The following is a 14,974-nucleotide window of genomic DNA, read 5'->3' on the forward strand; positions in this document are numbered from 1 at the left end:
CCATCAACATTCTTCAGGGATATGGAAAAAATGATCACTAACTTTATATGGAAAGGAAAGAGACCTCGGATAAGCAAAGCACTACTGAAGAAGAAGAGTAAAATGAATCTGTTTTGTAAATTTGCACCCAAATCACAATTTAAAAAAAAAAAAAAATTAATGGCATCTTACCCAGGAAGGAGAGTGGGCCATACAGCACCTTCTGAGATTCAGGATTACTTTCTGTTTTAAGGTCTCAGTTCTGCATTAAGGGAGTTTGCCTTGTTCTGCAGCACTGAGGTCAGCCTGCCTCCCCAAGGTTCTAGAATGAACATGTTTAAGGACTTCAGGCACAGCTGTTGTCACTAAGTGCCATCAAGTCCATTTTTGACTCATAGCAACCCAATGTGATAAACAGAATCGCCTCATAGGGTTTTCTAAGGTATAATCTTTATAGGAGCAGGTCATTAGGTCTCTTCTCCCTCAGAGATGCTGGGTGGGTTCAAACCGCCAACCTTTCAGTTAACAGCCCAGCACTTAACCAATGCATATACCAAACCAAACCCACTGTCATCAAGTCAGTTCTGAGTTATAGTAATCTGCATTCAGTTTCCAAGGTGGTAAATCTTTGTGGAAGTAGATTGCCTGGTCTTGCTTCCACGGAGTGGCTGATGAGTTTGAACCATAAACCTTCTGCTTAGCAGTCAGATGCCTTAGGCATTGTGCTACCAGAGCTCCTAACCAATGCATCACACAAAAACGCAACACACTGCCATGGAGTCAGATCCGAGTCACAGTGACCCCTCCTTGGGTTTCTGAGGTTGTATCACTACCGAAGTAGATTCCCCGACCTTCCTTCTGAGGAGTGGCTGGGGGGTTTGAACCACCAGCCTCCCAGTTAGCAGTCAAATGCCTTAGGCACTATGCCACCAGGGGGGAGAAATCCCTCACCACTGATTCTCTAGTTTACCACCCATACTCTCCATCTCCCTATTTAATTACAAGGGGTGTTTCCAACTCAGACAAATGTAGCGTATCTTTGTAAATTCCTCATCTACTACACACAGGTGTAAGAAAACACACACACACACACACACACAACCAACTGTCATGAAGGTGATTTCAACTCATGGTGACCCCATGTATTACACAGTAAAATTCCATAGGATTTTCTTGGCTGTAGTCTTTACAGAAGTAGATCGTCCAGCCTTTCTTCATGGCCCTGCTTGGGTAGAAACCACAAGAAGATTTAAGACAGAGTCCCTATAGAATAGAGTTTAAGTTCTGCCACACAAAACAAAATATTATTTTTAAAGGAGCAAATACTACCTTGTGTTGTTTGTTTGATTAAGATCCAAAGAGCAATAATGCTACTGCAGCTCTCTGAGAGTATCCCCAGGGACTGGAGTGTTTTGGTACGTAGGACTTGAGCTAAACTCTGGAGGAAAGAGAAGTAGAGCTGAAGGAAAAGGCATCCCACATGGGGCAAAGGCTCTACGATTCAGATGGTCAGAAGATGGAAAAAAGTATGTACACAATGTTTAGCAAACCATTTCGTTAGTGGAGATCAGGATAAGCCCTGAGGAGGTGGACTGAGGCCAGCTGGACAGCAGTACCTTGAATGCAACATTAGGACACCAGTTCTCAATCCCTTAAGCCTGCAGCAATTCCTGACTTCAGTGTAGGATTCTCTATAGTCTGTGAAGCATGATTGTTGCCCGTGATTGATTAAAGTGCTGAGATTTACAAGTGAATTACATAAAGACAAGGAAGCTAATGTAAATGAAGGGTCCATCATTACACTAAACTGCACTTAAAAATAAAAATATTGCTATTAGCTACCTTTGTGTACTATCATGCTTATTACCAAATAGTTGTGAGACAGCAAGAACACCAAGTAAAGGCAATAAAAGTTCTTGGATATTCAGTATTTCCTTAGGGCAACGGTTCTAACACAGGTTTAGGCCATAGATGGACTTAATGGGCCCTTGAACCCCCTAAAATGGTACACAAAATGGTACTTTCCTAAGTAAAGGGTCATCTCTTCCTACATCTCAAGGAAGTCTGATATCCAAAACAGATAGGTGCCTAACTAAGGTTATTTTATCAGAAACCAGTTAAGAATTTAACCCCGTGGATGCTTTACTTTTAAAAAAAAAAGATAAAGGGGAAAACAAAGAACGAACACCCACTGCCATCAAGTTGACTGCAACTTACAGCAACCCTATAGTACAGAGTTGAACTGCTCCACTGAGTTGCCAAGGCTATAAATCTTTATGGAAGCAAACTCCCTCCTGTTTCTCTCACAGAGCAGCTGGTGGTTTCGAACCACCGACCTTTATAATAGCTGAATGTCTTAACCACTGCACCACCAGAACTCTTTTACTTTCAAAAAACCAACCAAATCCACTGCCATCGCATTGATTCCAACTCACAGCAACCCCCATTGGGTTTACAAGGCAGTAAATCTTTACGGATGTAGATTGCCCCCTCTACCTTCCTGGGAATGGCTAGTGTGTTTGAACTACCAACCTTCTGCTTAGCAGTCAAATGCCTTAGGCGCTGCACTACCAGAGCTCCTTTACTTTGAAAAAGAAGTGTTAATCAAAGTGGAGGAAAAGTTAAGTTGGGTGATTTTGAGAAGCCTCTAATATTTTAGTATCTCCCTACTTCCTTGTCAAGAACTGGTCAAAACCTAGTAAAGAGTCAAAAAATGGCCAGAAGAAGGGCAACTGAGATAAGCAACTAAAGACTACTCAGCTTCTTTCCCTTCTCACAAGAGAAAAGCTACAGGTGAAAGCAACAGGCCACAAGCTTTCTCTGGTTTCAGCATCTGCTTTCCAAAAGGACCTCCTGAGAAGGGAGCTGTTTTCTTTCAAAATTAAACATTCTGAGGTGACAAGATCCTGACCCAAGCACACAAAGTACTGGTGCTTGACTCCCCATTTGCATACTGTAGGTTTTTTTGTATGACCACATATCAGAAGTCTATGTGGAGGAGCTAAGGGACCACAGGAAAAGACAAACGTGTGCTGGAGCTGTCAGAACTGGTCCTAGTCCCGCACACCTTTCCCTTCTACCACGCTCCCAGAGAGAAAGGAACCTGACAGTCTCTTTTCACTGGGCAAGATAAATTTTGTTGTTGTTGTTGTTGTTACGTGCCGTCCAGTTGGACCCGACTCACAACGACCCCTCCTTGGGTTTCTGAGGCAGTATTTAGTTCTATAAAAGTTAATTTGCCATTTCAATACCAACCACAACAACAAGAACAGGTTTCAGTTCTTAACACATTCCAGTATTTCCTGTGTCTCCTGATCAAACTGGTGGAAAAAATCTCTTTAGGAAATAAAATCAATCAAGTCACCTAGTGTAACATTTGTTTTCACCTAGAGAAAAAGAGGAAGATCTCACCACACTCCAAAAAGTGGCAGTCGGAAACCAAAGAAATAATGTTCCAAAGCAAAATGTAGACATCATGGACAGAAGCAAACGAGGACTGAGCTCCGAGAAGCACGGGCGGAGTGGGTCTCCAGAGAAAGGCGCGGGCGCAGGACAGCCAAGCAAAAGGCCCTCACCCTGCCAGAATCACAGCACCTTGACACCGGCCTGTCCAGCCTTCTCCTGCTTCGTCAAGTCTTAGTCTCTAATGGTCTGGAAATCACTCGCAGGAGTAACATCTAAGAAAGACATACGTGTATTTACCACCCGGAGAAATACAACACCCTAGATTCAGGGCGCTTAGCGCTCGCGGTCAGCGGAGCTCCGAGTTTTGGTTGGACAAGCCTGTTTCCCGCTACCCCGCCAGCCGGCGTTCGGACGCAGGACTCTCCGACCTCCACATCGGCCGTCCCTCCGGACGCAGCGCCAGCACCTGGGAGACCCCACGGGCAGCGGGTCAAGACGTTCGAGCGTTGTTCCAGTGATGCTTGGCCAAAGGCCCGGCCCCGCGCCCGCCCGTTCCTACCCCGCGCCCGCAGCCGCCCGCCCTGAGACCATAAGGCCGGCCTGTCGCCCCAGCTCCTGTCACTCACCAGCCCGGCCTGGGCAGCGGGCGCCCAAGGCTCCCCACGGGAGCTGGGCCCCCCGGGCCTCCAGGTTTCGGCCCGCCCCCTGGCAGGCAGCGCAGGTGACTGAGCCCCGCAACTGCGGCCTCTCACCAGCGGCTCGGTCCAGCTCCCGGCGCTGCCCACTGGGTACGGATCAACAACAAGATGGCGGCCAGCCGAGGGGGCGGGGGCCGGGCGCCATAGCAACAAGGACGGCAAAGAACCCGCCCTTAACTCAGTCTGTTCCCAATCAACGGCCTCTGACCCCGCCTCCCTGAAGAGTGCTTCCCGGTGACAGGTCATCCCACTTGTCAATCAGAGCCTGCCCGCCCTCGTCCTGCCGAACGCCTGGGACACGTGACTGTGACGGCACGGGTTGGCGCGTGCGCGACTTGCTCGGAGTTGCTACCTGCAGAGCTCTTGCCGGCAACTCCGAGGCCCTAGCGCCCTTGTCCTTTTCGTGTGTTGCCCCTGTTCAGAGTCCGCCGAGTATTTTCACACACGTACGCATACCTAGGAAATGCCCTCTGTGCTATTTGCCTTTTTTTTTTTTTTTTAATCACTTGCTCTTGCCCGCTGTTCATTGGTAAGAAACAAGTGCAGAGAGGGGAGGCCGGACCAAGGTCATATTACCCCTTGGTGAAGGCATTGTGTCTCGCACCTTCTCTTACTGGCTTCAAACAATAATGCCCTCTTCCCAGCGGCTTCCTTAGCTTTGCCTCTCATCAGCCTTGACGCGCAGCCTTCTGTGTTGTCTCTAGCAGCCCTTAGCGTTTTACCCACGCTGTTCCCTCTATCTGGAGCTCTGTCCCAAGAGCAAGCCCTGGTACATAGCAGGCACTTCCTCCTTCCTGCCCCAGAGCATCTTGAGTTCCTGTGGCAGCATATTGTCCCCTCCACTATCATGACTTGCCTCCCAGGCAGCCTGCCCTAGACCGTGAGTGCTTGGAGTTCAGTTATCCCTGGTCCCCCACACAGAATACCTGGCTTGGCTCCAGAATTAGGAGTCCATACAGTTACACCACCTGGTCCATCGCCAAGTCCATCTCCAAAAAGCTAGCTCTTTGACTTTTGAGTCTTATCCTCTGAGCCTACATCTGTAAAATGAGGCTAACAGTCAAGCTCCTCAGATCTGATGGTACAGATTTAACCAGCCCTTAGAGCATGGTAAGGAGCTCTGTGGTGCAGTGCCTAAGGCATTTGACTACTAACCAGAAGGTTGGCAGTTCAAGTCCACCCGCCACTCCTCACAAGGCAGACTGGGCAATCTACTTCCATAAAGATTTATTGCCCTGGAAAGCCAATGGGGGTCACTGTCAGTTGGAATTGACTGGATGGCAGTGGATTTGGTTTTCGGTTTAGAGCATGGTAAGTGATCAGGAAAATTCCATCTACAACCACATCCTGTAACAGCATGCCCCCAGGCTGCTGTCCCTGAGGTCTGGTCTGATGCCCTCACTTTATTGTGAGCCCTGTGAAGCATGTTTTTACCTCACAGAAGGCTTCTATACACACACACACACACACAAGCACGCACACACACACGCGCGCGCGCGCACACACACACACACACGCCCTGGGTCTGTTACTCTAAAGCCTAAAATACAATAACTGACTCAGGAAGTGAGGTCTTCCAGTGCCCTGAGAGGGTTCAGGCCCACAGACTTGGCAGAGGATTGAAGAAATTAGGGCTACTACAGGAAAAGAACCTCTGGGCCCCAGCCTGAGTTTAAAGGTAGCCTCACTCAAAGGCTCTTGGAGAGCTGGCAGAAGTCCAAGAACTAATGCCAAGCTGAATATGGAGATCAGTGGGGCTTGCCCTCCTGCAGGTTACTATAGGCCACCTGGTTATGTACAACAGCTCAACTCAAGGCCAGAAGCATCAAGGGCTGAGTAACAAGAAGAACAGACCAGGAAGAAATGAGGACATCCCTTCAGACTGTCATCAACCCTTCCATGGCCAGCCATGCCACAGGACTGTCAAGTCTGCACTACCCCTCACCCTAGTGCAAAAGTTCCAGATCCTTCCCAAGAAAACCCATATAGTCAGCAAACATCCCTGGATATTGCTTACACAGCAACAATGTGCTCCTCTCTGTGGGAAAAAAGAAACCCCTGGGCCCTGTTCACTGGCCAGAGCAGATGGCCTCTGAGGAGACAGGCAGTTAGAGGCCCCCTCAGTCACTGACAAGGATAACAGCCTCTTACTTCTGTGGAACATCAATCAGAGCACCATACAATGTCTTCTCCAAAGGAAAATAACCCTACTACTCCCTAGAGTAGGAGCTCTGGTGGTGTAGTGCCTAAGGCATTTTACTGCTAACCCACCAGCCACTCCTTGGAAGGAAGACTGGGCAATCTACTTCTGTAGAGATACCGCCTTGGAAACCTAAGGAGGGGTTGCTATGAATTGGCTCCGACTCAGCAGCAGTGAGTTAGTTTTGTTTTGACTCCCTAGAGTGTGCCTATCCAGGTGAGGACAAGGAATCCCAGATCTCAGAGCTCTCCCACATGTACATTATAAGCCTGGGACTTTTTTATTTGTAATTTTTTTTTATTATTGAATCAACTTGAAAACCCAGTCCATGATCTTATAAAGAAGAAATTCCACTGGTAGTAAGGCAGCTCTTTGGCCTCAGAGCCAGCGCCGGGCTCCTGTGTACGTGTTGAACAAGTATTCTCTGCCTGTACCTGAGCCCAGATGGTGATAAGAAAGAGAGCAATACTTACTCAGAAGAATTGGCCCAGTTCATTGAAAGCAGGGGAAGGTATTTCAGGACCCTTGGTGTGACCCTCCCCCTTCTGCTGGGATCCAACTTGTCCCCTTCCGCCCTTCTCATTTCAGCAAATCCTTTGAGGCCCTCAAATGCACAGCAAACTTTCTTGATTCTCCAAAAATTGACCCCCAAAATAGACACCAACTCTTCTAAGTGCCAGATCACTCAGCCATAATTCAGTAATGACTTTATGCCTCCCTCCCCATGGGCAGGACCACACCAGGTCTGGGTCATCTCCTGGTACCATAGGTGTTTAATAAACATTGGCTGAAGGGTGAGTGGGATGGGACATTGGCTGAAGAGTGATGAGGGAGCGCAGACCCTATTCTGGGATAGAGTAAATGGTAGATGCCTGGTAGTAGGAGATATGGAGATGGGATGACAAAAGGAGATAGGCCCAGGTAATGAATGGTTTGGGAAGAAGATGACTCACGGGGATCCTGTGCTCTGCCATCAAAAGGCTGCTAAGAGGAAGAATGAGAGAGTACAATGGGTTAGACCCTGGCCTGCTCTGAAGCTGCCAGGGCCCCACCTGCCTCCTCCATCCTAATGGTGCTGGAGTGATAGGCACCCTTGGCAAGGGTGGAGAGTACTCTGCAGTAGCCTCAGTGCCCAACACCCCACTTGTGGGTTGCCATACCAGGTTCGTGATGCTGTTGGGTGTCTGGGATATTTCTGTCCTCAGTGCCTCCATGAACCCATCAGTGGACTCTTTAGTTCCCTGAATGTTGGAACTAAGTAGGAACAGGAGTACAGGATAAGGCTCAGGGCCCCAGCCTGAGTTTAAAAGGTAGGCTCCCAGGGGTAGAAGTGAATAAAGGCAGCTGACCTGTTCAGCAGCAGAGCCTGGGCTGGCTTATTTGTTGTCTGAAACACCAGGGCTACCCTAAAATGCCAGGAGGAGGGAGCAAGCAGTGAGGGCAACAGGCCTGCTGGTTCCAGGAACCAGCTTCATTCATTTGCCTCTTTATATTGGAGACAGTCAATGTGATGCCCACTTTTTGACTCCACCTTCCCCTTAGCTTAGCCCTGTGCCCACAAGAAACTCAGAGTCTACAGGGTCAATGCAGGTTTCAAATGTGGGCCAGGGGTCAGTAATAGGGGATAATGCCCAATGCGTGACATATCAGAGTCTCGAGCCCTGGCCCTCATCCGCATCTGTTCTGAGTTCCACCACAATGGAGATCGTTTCCTCCCAGTGTCTCTCTGACTCTGAAGACCTCTGGGGGGGTAGGCGACCCTCTTCAATATAATTGATTTGTCTGCCCATCAACTTAGGCAAGGAGCTCTGGTGGCATAGTGCCTAAGGCATTTGACTGCTAACCAGAAGGTTGGCAGTTCAAACTCACCAGCCACTCCACAGAAGTCAGACTGAATGATCTACTTCTGTGAAGATTTACCACCTCGGAAACCCAAAAGGGGTTAGTATGAGTCAGAAACTACTTGGTGGGAGTGAGTTTGGTTTATCAACTTAGGTATTGTCATCAAATATTAGGTGAAACCACCTATCCACAGACAGGGTCCATAAGCAGATAGAGAGAAGACAGGAAGTACAAGGATAAGAGCCATACCCCCTGAGGAGCCTGCTGAGGAGCCAGCTCAGAGCCAAGAGGAGAAGGACACCAGTCACTGTCAGCACCACCACAAACCAGGGCTCTGGCTTCCAGAAAGCCTCTGTGTCTGTCACAAGCAGGGGTGTCATCGCTGAGGGCATCTGCAATGGAGGTTACAGCCTCAATAGTGCCCTGCCAAACACCCAGACCATCCAGCCTTCAAACTCCTCCATGGGCTGAGCAACTCCACACCTCAGATTCACTCTTCTGTATTCCCAGGTTTTTTACACCTAAGGTTCCCTCTAGAATGCCTTCCCCCATTGTTCCACCTGGAAAACAGGGTCTTCTCATCCTCCAAGTTTCTCTCTCCCAGCACCTCCCCAAGGACCTAAGGACCCCTCTCTCACAGTGGCTCTGTAGGTGCTGGTGGTCACGGTGCTGGTTCTCCAGGGAACTAGATGCACAATGATGGTGGCTGTGGTGCTGAGGTGGGGGGTGAAGGGGCCTGCATCAGCCACACAGATCAATAGCTCATAGGTATGGGGCTGTTGTGACCAGGGTGGCCCCAACATGGGGTCACTGTGCACCAAGGCAGCACCTTGCATGTTGAATTGGCTCTGGCTATTCCCTGCAAACAGAGTGACAGGAAAAGGGGACCATTTCTGGCCCTGGTCTGGCCATTCTCAATGGCCTGGTGGTTTCCTATGGCTCTCACCTCCCACAATGCTGTAGGAGAAGGTTAGGCGCTGTGGCTCCTGGGGGATCCGGCATAACACTTTGGTCACTTCCACACGATGGCCAGGGGTTGTGTGGATGGTGAGTTCCTGGAATGGGGGCTCACACTCAGGTGCATGTTCATTCACATCCTGCAAAAAAGCAGCCCAGTCAAGTGTGAGGGCAACTCACTCCACAAATTACCAGGCCAGCCCGTCAACCCCTCCCACCACAGCCAGAGTCCAGGTGTCAGGCATCAGGCGCCAAAGCTTTCCACAATGAGACCTCACCCCTCTCCATTCAACCAATCAAGAAAACTGAAGCAAAGAGTAGGAAAGCAGTCACAGAAGGAGAGCTAAAGCCTTGTCTTTCTGATTCTTTCTGAAATCTTAAGGCTGAATTACCTCAACCTCGATAGTAATGGTGCAGGAGCCTGAGCGGTGGCAGGTGGGGTCCTGGTCTTGGCCATGGTCAATCAGCTGGACAGTAAGCCTATACAACTTCTGCTGCTCGTAGTCCAAAGGCCCCAGGAGGTGAACCTCCCCTACAAGGGGTGACCATACCTCAGCCCACAGAGGCAACTCTGGGCCCACCTTCCTCCATCCCAGCCCTGGGATGGGAGTACCACTAAGACGGTCCACAGTAAAGATGGCAGGCCCATCAGAGGTGTAGTACTCAATGCTGTCTTGTGGGTAATCCATGTCCATGCCCACTACAGAACCCAGCAGCATGTGGGGCCTTGCATCCTCACGGACCCGGAACGTGCGTGGGGCACAGGTTGGAGAGAACTCATTGACAGGTGTCACCATCACCAGTACTGGCACCTCAGCTGGGAGCCATATAGCAATCAAGGAGCTGGCCTGCAGTGTCCAGCCCTGCCCTAGGGGGTCTAAGGTGGGGAAGGGCAACAGCTCTTCCCTGCTGGAGGCCCAAGAGAGGAGATATATCCCACCCCTTAAGGGTCTAAAATGCAGACAACTCTCTCCTACTGGTTTCTGAGGAGAGAACTTGTCCTGGTGATCTGCAAGGGACGCAGAGGTGGGGACAGGGAAGCATAGTCCTGTCCTGAACGTCCATGCAGGGACCTTTGTTTGAGGTGACATGAGCCAGTCTAGTACGATCACTCACTGGTCATCCGGGGCTGACCATCATCAAACACCAGAATGGAAGCTGTATGCTGGAAACAGGCCCCAGGAGTGTCACAATCCAGCGTAGTGTTCACCTGGCCAGAAGGGCCACAGGGTGAGGCCCACACATGGCCTGGGAGAACTTTGAGCCACTCTAAGCTGCCTAAGACCAAAGCATCTGCAGATCAGCCTACTCTTGGCCCTATTTTTGGCTCTTCCACCACCACCATCCCCATCCCCTGAAACTAGGCTTCCACAACTTCTTGGCCTACTGGCCCCTTCCTGCATTAAGCACCCCGCATGTGGGTCTGGCGGCGGGGGCTGGGCACCTCCAGGACTCTGTCGCGAAGGCAGAAGCTAGCCGGGCTGGGAGGGTTTTGGAACCACAACTGGTAGTCGAAGGTGGCGCTCGCTGAGTCCGGGTCCGTGCAAGTGAGGATGTTCAACACAGTGCCCACAGGCGCTGTCTCGGGGATTTGAGTCCTAGCAGTGGAAGGCAGACGTCAGGGCGGGAGCAGGGGCCAGGCAGTGAGCCGTGATTCTCGCCCCAGCAACCCAAGTAAGGCTCCCGGGTACTCACACCACCAGTGCGGGGAGGCAACGCGGAGGCCAGCGGTTGACCGACCGCACGTTGACTGTGAGATTGAGCTCAGAGCTGGCCCACGGCCGGAGTCGCTCGAAAGCCCTCACCTGCAGCCTGGTGACCACCGCGCCTGGGGCCCGCGCTAACTCCAGGGGCGCGGTGAGACGGACCAAGCCGTCCGCTGGGCAGGGTGAGGAGTCGGGGACTCAGAGTCCGGCCCCGCCCCCAGCTTGGCCCCACCCCCGGCGCCCCACTGGGTCGCTGAGCAAGGAAGGTGTTGAGCCATCCTCCAAAACCCGTCTCTAACTCTGGCCAGGCTCGCAAACCCCACCTCTGCCGCAATCTCTGCCCCTGCCCGGGCCCCGCCAACATTTTCCACCGAGGCGTGAAGGAGATGATGCCCGTCGCTTCTCTGAGCTAGACTCAGAGGCAGAGCCATCCCCGTCTTACCCCTCCCCTCCCAAAACCCTTACCATGTCCAATGGAGTAGAGCTGGCAAGGCACCGGGGAGAGGATTTCGTAGCGCACATCGAAGCCTCGGGCCCGGACCTGAACCACTTCACTTCCGGGAGCTAGGTTCTCAGGAATGGTGATGTTCTGGGCTTGCTTCCTGGGCCCAAAGGAGGGCACTGGCTCTCACCTACCTCTGTCTACTTCTGGCACAGTCCGTAGGCCTGCCCCTTCCCTAGGCCGCTGAAGCAAGCTAGGGCTGCTCCAGCAGCCCCAGATTTTTGCCCATACCCTACCCCTGATTTCCTGGGGCCAGGTTCTGCCTCTCCCATTGTTAATAAGGTTGAGAAGCCTTACAGAAAGGACACTTCATTGGAGGGAACAGGTAAAACCTTCACTGTCAGCATCCCCTCGCAGTTTCTGCCTTGTCCGAAGGTCACCAAGATCCGGAGCTGGAAGACCTGAAGTGCACACAAAACAGGAAGTGAACCACAGTGTGTTCTTCTATATATCTGTGCCCACTCACCCACTCAAGGAGCCCTGACAGTCACCCTCCCCATGATCAGTCACCCTGCTGACAGGTATATCTTCGAACTCCACTCCTTTGGGCCATAGATTCTTCTGTTGTTGGTATGTGCTGAAGGGTCAGACCCGACTCATAGCGACCCCTCCTTGGGTTTCTGAGGGGATATCACTACTGAAGTAGATTGCCCAAACTTCCTTCCGAGGAGTGGCTGGTGGGTTTGAACTGCCAGACCTCTGGTTAGCAGTCAAATGCCTTAGGCACTACACTACCAGAGCTCCTTAGATTCCTCTATTAGGATACAAATAGCCCAAGAGTGATATGTGAATCATTCACAATGTAATTATCATCTTACAGTTGCTAGGAGCCAGTCACCAAGAGATGGAAATTTTAAAGAAAGAACTTCTCTAGTTCCTTCAGACTCCACTGGCCACTTTACCCAGAACTGTCTCTCTCCCTGATTGCTCTAAACATTCTCCTTATTAGTACAACTATGAACTCCAAGAGCCAGGGACCTCTTTATGGATTCCAGATGCCAACACAGACCCAGGCCAAGATGGGGATAGCCAGCATGGGGCAAAAGGTGCAGAGTGTGGGCTAGGTTTTAGAAGCAGCAGTATAGTCAAGAACGCCAAGAACAAAGAAACCTCCAGGAAGTGGTGTCTCTATCACATGCCCAATCCATAGATACCCCTGGGTCCCAGTTCATGCTCACTTTTTGAGCCTGACCTTTGAGGCCCTGGGCTGGTGCCTGCAGCCAACCTTGTTGATTGATGGAGAAAGATCCAGGAAAGTGTGGAGGGTCCTGGGCACTGATGATGCTCTTCTGACAGGACAGAGATGCAAGAGGCCCCAGCTACTTCCTGGTACTCCAAGCACCCCTGTCAACATCCTCAACCTGATGGGCACCTGCCTAACCCACCTCTTCCATGCTCCAGCCACTGGCCTTCACCCCAGCCTAGGCCCCCCTCCCTCCACCTAACCCTTGGCCCTGATCCTCAATCCTCTCTGCTTTTAAACCAATTATTTTGTTTTTTAACTGTATTTCTTTTTTGGATTTTGTTTAATCACTTGTACGTGACAAAAAAAAAAAAAAAAGAAAAAGAAATCACTGCTGTCAAGTAGTTTCCCACTCATAGTGACCCCTCCTTGGGTTTCCAAGGCAGTATCTCTACAGAAATAGATTGCTCAATCTTCCTTCCTAGAAGTAGCTGGTGGGTTTGAACCGCCAGCCTTCTGGTTAGCAGTTAAAAGTGACAGTGATGCAAAATTGTCATGGAGAACTCAGAACACATAGGAGAACATGAAAGAACTTAACCCCTGAGATGTCCCTGTGGGAATAGCCAGGGTCATTGGAGGATGGATAGCACCATCCACTTAGCTGTGCACTGCTGTGTGCTTAGTCAAGTAGGGGCTGGGCTTGGTCTCCCCACTCCGCCCACCAACTCTTCTCTGCCCCATGTGCTGGGCTTACCTGAGTTCCCTGGAGTTCCAGGCCCGGAAGCAGCAGAGTATACAGCCGGGCCCCTGGTGCAATTGTCTCTGGCACCTGAATGATCTCTCCAGCTGACCAGAGAGGAAATCAGGAAGCTCTGTTGAGGCTATGCCTGCCCACCCCATCCACTGCTCCCAAACTCACCTGGGCTGGCAAATTGGCCAGCACACTGGATATGATTGGGGTCCCGCTGCACATCCAAAAACAGCGGCCCCTCTGTCACGTGGTTGCCACATGTGAATCGCAGCTGCAGTTTGTAGTGGTTCACTGCTAGAGCATCAAGCCAAACCGAACTGCTGAGGGTGACCTATGGCAGATGGGCAGTGTTGTATGGGGCCTAGGCTCTCTGTATTACTATACCATCCTCAACTTTGAGAATTTCAGTTCTTCCCTGTGCCCTCATGGTCCCCAACTGTGCCCAAGGCCATACCTTGCCTACATAGTAGGAGCCTTGCCTCCTAGTCAGGCTGGGTGGGTTGAAGAAGGTGGTGGGTGGCTGCACATAGAGCAACTCCAGGGTTGGCGTGTAATAGGAGCAGTTGAAGGAGAAAGACTCAAGGATAGTGCCTGGGCCCTGGCTTTCAGAGACATTCATGAACCAGGGGAGGCTGTGGAGGTCTGCAAGGGGCAGGTGATTCGAGCTGGAGCCCTCCCACCCCCACTCAGTGTGCACAGAACCACACACATGAGCATAGCCCTGCCCCTCTACTGCAGGGCCTGGCTACATCTCAAGGCCAAGCAGTGAAGGCCCTTCTTTGTCCCCCACACCCAAACATGGGTCAGTTCATTATATAGATTTGGTTGAGGAAACCAAGATGAGGGATAAGGGTCAGAGTTTTATATCCTTGCCCTTTTCTGGCTCTCCCCCAGCCCCTGTCCTCCCCAGTAGCTTATCTGAGAAGGGCCAGAACTCCACTGTGAAGTTAGAGGTGAGAACTGGGGGGCTCCCCCACCCACTGGCTCCTCACCAGAGACACTCAGAACAAGAAGGAGCACTAAGGGCCTGAGCAGCACCATGGTGGCCAGAAGACACAGCAGAGTGGTATCCGGAAGGCTAGATATGTTTGTCAGATCCACCAGGTTGCCAGGTCAGTTGCTCAGACACAGCTGGGCAGGCAGGGCTCCTAGGCTGCCCAGATTCTGGCCCCGCCCATCCCTGGTGACCAAGCTGTAGATCCCCAGCAAGCATGGAGAGGCCCATGTGATCTCATTTCCTACTGTCCCCAACCCATTCATCACCATGGCCCATGGTAATCTGCCCATGAAATCTGAGTCCAACCATTAGCAATATCTCTCAAAAGTTGTCTATATTCAACAAGCAAAAGGGATCCTTGGGGTAGAAATAATAATGGTTACCTCTGGGATTATGAAGGGCATACAAGGTGGCCTTCTGAGGGCCTGGGGACATTCCATATTTTGATCTGGATGACCAGTGCACAGGTGTTTACAGATTTCAACATTTATTGGGTTGTACCTTTGAAAACCAAAAAACCAAGCCCATTGCCATTGAGTCGATTCCAACTCATAGCAACCCTATAGGACAGAGTAGAACTGTTCCATAGGGTTTCCAAGGCTATAATCTTTTTTTTATTATTATTTATTTTTTTTATTTGGGTGAAGATTTACAGAGTAAATTCACTTTTCATACAGCAGTTCACATATACATTGTCTCATGTCATTGACCAAAATTTACAATGCAACAGCTCCCCTCCCACTTACTCCCCATA

General features: G+C 50.7%; 1 protein-coding gene across 1 annotated transcript; it reads right to left on the reverse strand.

The window, feature by feature from the left end:
• Window positions 1-6,660: 6,660 nt before the first annotated feature.
• Window positions 6,661-14,264, reverse strand: CDHR4 (cadherin related family member 4). Its single transcript, XM_007955353.1, has 19 exons — window positions 14,216-14,264; window positions 13,678-13,865; window positions 13,392-13,554; window positions 13,227-13,318; window positions 12,468-12,578; window positions 11,587-11,690; window positions 11,253-11,389; window positions 10,777-10,960; window positions 10,526-10,679; window positions 10,198-10,291; window positions 9,695-9,898; window positions 9,474-9,613; window positions 9,071-9,221; window positions 8,763-8,983; window positions 8,374-8,516; window positions 7,632-7,688; window positions 7,443-7,536; window positions 7,236-7,266; window positions 6,661-6,716 (listed from the first exon to the last, which is right to left on the reverse strand). The coding sequence occupies exons 1-19, from the start codon at window positions 14,262-14,264 to the stop codon at window positions 6,661-6,663; spliced, it is 2,373 nt and encodes a 790-aa protein (XP_007953544.1).
• Window positions 14,265-14,974: the final 710 nt, after the last annotated feature.

This window comes from Orycteropus afer, unplaced genomic scaffold (assembly GCF_000298275.1).
Source record: "Orycteropus afer afer isolate SDZICR_OR568_19922 unplaced genomic scaffold, OryAfe1.0 scaffold00498, whole genome shotgun sequence".
Lineage (NCBI taxonomy): Eukaryota > Metazoa > Chordata > Mammalia > Tubulidentata > Orycteropodidae > Orycteropus > Orycteropus afer.

What these genes read in the sequence shown, in the direction of transcription:
- CDHR4 (XM_007955353.1), bottom strand. Translation starts at nt 14,264, where the DNA reads ATGGTGCTGCTCAGGCCCTTAGTGCTCCTTCTTGTTCTGAGTGTCTCT. An exon ending in TACTGTGGACCGTCTTAGTG is followed by an intron (nt 9,614 to 9,694) that starts GTACTCCCATCC and finishes CACCCCTTGTAG; the next exon opens with GGGAGGTTCACCTCCTGGGG. An exon ending in CCATTACTATCGAGGTTGAG is followed by an intron (nt 9,222 to 9,473) that starts GTAATTCAGCCT and finishes GCTTTTTTGCAG; the next exon opens with GATGTGAATGAACATGCACC.